The sequence below is a fragment of the Amphiura filiformis genome, unplaced genomic scaffold (genome assembly GCF_039555335.1).
Source record: "Amphiura filiformis unplaced genomic scaffold, Afil_fr2py scaffold_294, whole genome shotgun sequence".
NCBI classification, from domain to species: domain Eukaryota; kingdom Metazoa; phylum Echinodermata; class Ophiuroidea; order Amphilepidida; family Amphiuridae; genus Amphiura; species Amphiura filiformis.
In genome coordinates, this window is record NW_027305758.1 from 34,551 (window position 1) to 41,440 (window position 6,890).

Consider the following 6,890-nt stretch of genomic DNA (forward strand, 5'->3'; position numbering starts at 1 on the left):
CGTGGTCGCTTAGATGTAGAGCCAACATGATAGCCACCAGACAAGTAGTGCCGGGAAGTAGTGGCTATGGTCCGAATGTCGGAAAGCGTGAGCGGTTCGCTCTAAACGCTTCATGACACGCTTTCTCTTATTTGTCAGTAATGCTTTGGCTTAAGCTGCTCTTATCCTGAGTTTGTCTTTACTAAAGTATGCTGGGAAGAAGTAATACACTCATTTCCTACTACCTCTGCCATAACTCGTTTACCTGCATCTAGCCAACCAACTTTAAAAGAAATCTTTGACAGCACATTGCTGTCCGAATCTGTGTTGCAGAGCTGTATTGCCATTTTCCAGAGCAAGCTGTTGTAGGACTCATTGGCATTCTGTGTCAGACACTAACTGCAATGCGATAGTAAGTCAACATCAGATAGGTCCTGTTGAAAAATACAAAGTTTCACATTCCATTATTAAGTAATGTCCATAATGTGTGATCAATTTGCGAATCATGTTTAATATCAATACTGTCAACATTATTAACATTCACTTGTTGCGATTAAGGTAATTTGTGTTGTGGTGATGAGCGCTATAAGCTGCACTGAAGGTTATGATGAATACATCGCATCAATATTTTTTATATACAATCCTTTCTTGGTATATACTGCAAAAGATTATTAGTGCTGTTAATAGTCACACATCAATTGAGATACAGAATATTGAAACTTTCACTCCATTTAAAGATTATTTATAAACTTTGCTTCAGTGCTGTGCTGAAATGAATGGGAGATATGTTGTAATGATCTTACAGAAGATGCCTACATTGTAAATGAAAAGGAAATTTGATTTAGTTACTCGGTGCTGTGGTGAAGCTACAAAGTTGCACTATCACATATATATTCTTACATCATATATGGGCTTCATTACTGCTACCATGGCTGGTGTAAATGGATCATCCACTGGTTCAGAGTTGTTAGTACCACTAATCTCATCTTTCTTAAAATTGCACCAGGTGTCATTTCTTGTCGGGCAGTAACTGTGGTCCCCAGCATAGTGATACAGGCCAGCCATGGTTTCTGCTGACGCTGCTTCAGGATTCCCTTTGTTGGTCCTCAAAGCCTTGCCATAAAATCCTTGCAGCAAATCTACTCTTTTACGGTGGAGGCGACCCTTCTCGTCCAATGTCTTCCCGTCAGCAAGTTTCACTCCTTTCACCACACAAAAGAAAAGGAATCAATGAAATCAGCTTGGTTTATGTAATAAATTGAGGTTTTATCTTATTTACATCTGTTTTATGATGTGTCCTGTCGAAATTTAATGACGTTAAAAACCACATATGATAAGCTTTTACACTAGTATAAAACTGTATGATACTCCATGAGGTGGTTATTGCTACGTGATCCTATGGCTGTGGAGCAGGCGACTACAGGATTCCTCTATGCACAGCAATCATTGTCAAGTACGACTCGCGTCTCCAGCTATTATACTGTCCTCTGATGGATGACCAGTGAAAAGGTTAAATACAAACTTTAATTATTAATACCTTTTTTCTTCTCTACAAGCTTTCTGAGTCTGCATCCCATCCTCTTCTGTATGTGGCCGACACATTCCTCTTTAATGGTTGTAACATCTGGCCCATATGGCTGCTCCTGTGTAATTCTTGAAAATGAAGAAGAATCATTATCCCCTACATAAGTTGTGTATCTCAGTCCAAGAGTGTCTTCTGATCTGTAAAATCAGTTTCAAATTAACATCTATGTGAATACACAATATAAAATATAGGATGGAGTACCATCAAATTCCATCAATACAAAAGTTAATCACTTTGTGCATTGCAAGTTGACAACAGCAGAGTGTACAACACACATTTTGACCCCAAACTGACATCACTGAAATTAAAAGAAGAAACAAATGATGTACACATCATACAGAAAAATCGAAACAAATGGTGCTTGAGAAATAAATTCATGATTGGTAATAACCTGTTAAACAACCGAGAAATGTAATTGTAAATTGTAACCAACACAGATGAACTTTCATGCTAGTAACCGAGAAATGCCTTCTGCCTCCATTGCCCGGCTAGATCCATCGAAGTAAATAAAATTGAGCAAGGCTTTGAACATACCCCATTTGAGCCCCCGACAGTAGCGTACCTGTGTGTGATACATACAAGACTGTGTATCTGTATGGAGCAGTGACTCTCTCTGCAGATGCACTGCTTTTAATCTGTCTCGAGAATGTCAAATGGACAATACATGATTTTACTCTCGCTTGGAACACTTTTGCTGATGGTGTGCAGTCTACACACAGAAAAGTAACTTGCTGTGAGGAACGTCATACAACATACTGAAATGTTTTGTTGCTAATATTTCAGTCTCCATAACAAGTTGTACATTGTATTGCAAAGTTAAAATGACACTGAAGATTTGCACTGTATTGCAAATTAATAGCAATGCACATGGTGTTCTAAGTTATAGTTGTAAATTAATATGAAATCAGTTCTGTCTTAGTGTCTTTTAATGTTGAAGAAATCTTCAGCATTTCAATAGCATGCTTACCTTGGTTTCTGCACGAATAGTGGTGGGTGTGGATCTGCTGGAAACACCTTCATGTGATGGTGGTTGATTCTGCAATTATAAGTTGAATTCATTGTTATTAAATGTATTCCCAATTTCAGTTGGCACTTTACAATATTTACAACATAAAAAATTTTTGGTGGGTATGTTCCCCGAGAATTTTGAAGTGGTGGGTCTTTATGAGCTGAGGGCGTACCGGTAAAAGGGGAGTCTTTTGGACCTGTTAACAGTCAAAACAGGCGCGTAGCAAGCGGGGGGACAGGGTGGAAGAAGTCCATGGGCCCCGGGGGTTCAGGGGCCCGAGCACAAAAGCGAAAATTAAATAAGAACTGATAATGGAGAGCAGGGTCGGATTTTTATACCATTGGGCCTGATGGGCCCGGGTCCAGGGCCCCTAAAATTTGGGGGCCCCAGAATTGCCACATGCATCTTTCTTTTAACCTCAATAACGGCATGTTTTCTGGTCAAAATAGCGCAAAATTGTTAAATTTTCCATGCTTCGCGCGCATTCAAATAGCAGAATTCATGTTGATCTTGGGCCAAAATAGTCTGAAATTGAATTGAACAAAATATGATAGTCCCCCTTTAGCTAAACCAAAACTTGGCCACTGACTTGAGTGCACATGCTTTCCTCGGCACGTGAGTTCAGGGGTCTCAAAATTTTAGCCTGGCCCAGGGCCCCCATAAGGTAGGCTAAATCTCGCCTGGTTAAAAGGGCCCGTACTGCTCCTTGTCCATGGCCCCTGTACAGGCCTGAATTCACATCCTAATCACCTTGCCTGCTGACAGTTTATTATAGCCCATGGAAAGGACATGTATGGAGAGTTTGCATATTTTCTCGGTCATCCAAGAAATGTGACTGATCTGAAACTCAAATCATGTGGACAAATCAGGGGATGTGTGTGTACAATAAATAATAAATTATCAAACAATGATGACAGTCACATGAAGTATGACCATGCTGGCTTTACCTTTTTGGAGACACTGGGCCAGGCCAAAATTTGGAGGCCCAAACTCACCGTAAGGAAGGATATGCACTCAAGTGGACAAGTTTGGTTTAGGTATATATAAGATCGATAATGGCAGCGGAACCATTACAATTTAGAGATAGACATGCATAGATTTAACCAGGATATTTGCACCAGAAGAGCACACAAATGAAGTGAAATTTGCTATGGGCCAGTGCCCAAGAAGCACTCAAAATTGTGCAATTTGCCCTATTTTGGCCAAAAACATGGTGTTTTGGGGCTACAAAGCAAGATCCATAACTCAATTGTAGAGGCCCCAAAATTATGGGGCCATGGAACAAGGTCCATGGGTAATACCCAAAAATGTGTCTTTACCTTGCTAGTATTCCTCTTCTCTGGAACAAACCCATAGCTTGTTGATGGTTCATTTTCCATTCTAGCTGACTTGATGATGTGGCATATTCAGAGAAAAACAATAAGATAAATAACAGAATTAAATATGTACTAGACCAGTTGAATGTAAAGAAAAATAAGTCAATAATTATGTATGAGATAAGAAACCAAACACAAGATGCAATCCACATGCCAACATTGACAAGTTTAGATTTGTGACTGAAAACCAGTGAATATGAAACTGAATGACTATGGTACATAGTACAGCGTCAAGCACCCTATGTTACTTTGAACATAGCCTCTCAAATTATGTCATTGCAGATAATTCAGTCCTGAAATAGTTTTCAAGCCTTGCAATAACATTAGAATGGATTCTGAATAAATGGGCCTTGATTGTAACATAATATATGGTTGTTCTGTTGGTGTACTTTTACCCACTGGTGTGATTATAACTGGATCATCAGGTTTTACATAACATTTGTAAGTGCAGGGATTGACCTTTTTTCGTTCCCATTAATAACTGCAAGTTCTACTTGCGATGCCCCCCATAAAAAAAGAACTGTTTTTTTTTAAAATATGGGTTGTTGAAGGACATTTGAAGTAGGGTCAGTTGGGATTATTGTGGTATTTTTGATGAAATTTCTTTCCTGAAGGCTAAATATGACCCTATAATATCACCGAAAGAGTATTTGTCAAAAGTCAACGTCAAAATCAATAAATGTTAGCCCCAAAATGGCTTATTTGACCTGATTTTAGGCAAAACTTGGTAAAACCAAACATTTTCCCAGAACGTAAAATCTGGGTTGGTCACTCCCGTAAAACCGAGGGGGTTTTTCATTGCCTACTGGAATCTGATGCGTCCGGCTGATGCGACTCATCATTTTGTGCAACAAAGGTTTGAAATAAAATATTATTCAAAATCTGACCAATTCTAATTTTTTTAACTTACATTCTTCTCAGTTGCTCCTCACTGCAGTGCTATGGGATAACGCAAAAGATGACACGCTGAAAAGGATTGGAAAGATTTGGCATTAATAAAAGTGCAACCTTCCCTGACCCCTATTTTAGCACCAAAAATTTGATTACCAAAAATTTGATTACCTACCACCGATACACCTTACCCTCTAAACAGGCAAAAAATTGAACTGAAATCAGTTAAATTATTTGAAATAAAATAAACACACTATCTGTAGTCATCTTGTGACTCAATGCCTACATTTTGGTCATCAAACATGTGATGACCCTCCTATATTTCTGTCCAAATATTTATAAGCAGTCAAGTTAGCTCAATCGATAAGGCGTTCGACTATGGTGCGAGAGGTTGCGGGTTCGAACCCTGACGGTGATTAGTTTGCTCTTGTGGAAAAATTGAGTTAGCTTGAAATTCCCCTGGACAAGGAACTCACTGCTTATTGTCTCGTTGTAACCCGTACGAAACTCGGGGAGCTGATCCTGGTTGCGAAGGTTATTTGTGGAATGTCTAGGGTGTGCGCTCGTGAAGCTGCAAAGTCCCTGAGTTGTTAAAATGGTTATGGAATGATGTGGGGCCGTAGTGGTCAGTGACAACCTGTAAAGTGTGCTGAGGCTTGTGGATCAACGTCTAGGCGTTGTGCCTGTGCGTAGCACACTATAAATCACTACACTTTTTTTTAACCCCCTCCAGTATATTTGGGAGTGGGGACCCACCCCTTCCAAAGAAAATGCCAGCCCGCTAGGTTGACAGCGAAATATAAATACTAATAGGACTCAGCTTTCAATGCTTGTTGTGAGTTTAATTAATATTAAGCTATACACTTCTCGATAATAATTATATACTGATGCCTGCTAACTACTACAGTCTACTACATGATCATTCGGACATTCAATCAAATTCAACTAGTATGCATATTAAGGGGGTACTACACCCCTGGCCAAATTTTTGCCTATTTTTGCATTTTCTCAAAAATTAAAGCGCATTGGTGACAAGTAAGATATGTATATTATAGGGCAAGGACTACAACTACTGTACTGAAAATTCAGCAACTCAAAGCAAGTAGTTATTGATTTATTGATCAAATATTGGTTTTCCCTCATTTTTGACTGTAACTCGATATCTGTTATCTGTGCTGAAATAAAATTTCCAGTGCAGTAGTTGTAGTCCTTGCCCCTATAATATACATATCCTACTTGTCCCCAATGCGCTATAATTTGAAAGAAAAATGCAAAAATAAGCACAAATCTGCGCAGGGGGTAGTACCCCCTTAAATAATGCAATGATGCATGCCACTGCACTGCAGTGTACATGCATCTGCAAACATTTTATGTATCAGCAGTTTATTCAACACGTATGATATGTACTATACTAGTTCCAGTAACTGTAACTCGTCGTACCTAGAGTTACAGGGCACTCTATTCTTATCTTTTGCACAAATAAGAAACCTCACAATATGTGGGCTCCTTTTGGGCTCTCAGGATGTAGCTGAGGAACTCTCTCAAGGACAGTTTGAGCATGCACTGATGATTTTAATCCCATTGTACCAGGGTGAGGTGAGGTTGAGGTGATTGATCTACATTGATCTCATCTTTTGGGTGAATTCAAAGTTGGCAAAACCTGCAATCTTCATGGGAGTAATTTACCCAGTGGGCACAGGTTAGGATTTCGACGTTGAATTAACGTTGATACAACGTCGAAGTTTCAACCTAACCTGATTTCAACCTGATTTCAACCTAGACGTTAGTTGAAATCGGGTTGAAATTTCAACGTTGATACAACGTTGAAATTTCAACCTGATTTCAACTATTAAACCTCTAGGTTGAAATCGGGTTGAAATCAGGTTGAAGTCCATCAGGTTGAGGTCCATTTGCAAATACAACGTGATTTCAACCTGATTTCAACGTCGAATTTGATTTCGACGTTGAAATTTCAACCTGATTTCAACGTGATTTCAACGTCAGTTGTGCCCACTGGGTTACTTAGTGCAAAAGTGGTCAAAATATTGCT

General features: G+C 39.2%; 1 protein-coding gene across 1 annotated transcript; it reads right to left on the reverse strand.

The window, feature by feature from the left end:
• Positions 1-299: 299 nt before the first annotated feature.
• LOC140145460 (uncharacterized) lies at positions 300-3,956 on the reverse strand. The gene is made up of 5 exons (XM_072167170.1): positions 3,893-3,956; positions 2,532-2,600; positions 1,517-1,701; positions 880-1,181; positions 300-413 (listed from the first exon to the last, which is right to left on the reverse strand). Exons 1-5 carry the CDS (start codon positions 3,943-3,945, stop codon positions 375-377), a joined length of 648 nt encoding a protein of 215 aa, XP_072023271.1. The 5' UTR covers positions 3,946-3,956; the 3' UTR covers positions 300-374.
• Positions 3,957-6,890: the final 2,934 nt, after the last annotated feature.

Bases quoted from the DNA above. Each gene is read 5' to 3' on its own strand.
- LOC140145460 (XM_072167170.1), bottom strand. From the start codon at position 3,945: ATGAACCATCAACAAGCTATGGGTTTGTTCCAGAGAAGAGGAATACTA. The intron at 1,182-1,516 runs GTATTAATAATT...GTGTGGTGAAAG, and splicing joins GCTTGTAGAGAAGAAAAAAG to GAGTGAAACTTGCTGACGGG. The intron at 414-879 runs GTAAGAATATAT...ATTTTTCAACAG, and splicing joins TAATGAAGCCCATATATGAT to GACCTATCTGATGTTGACTT.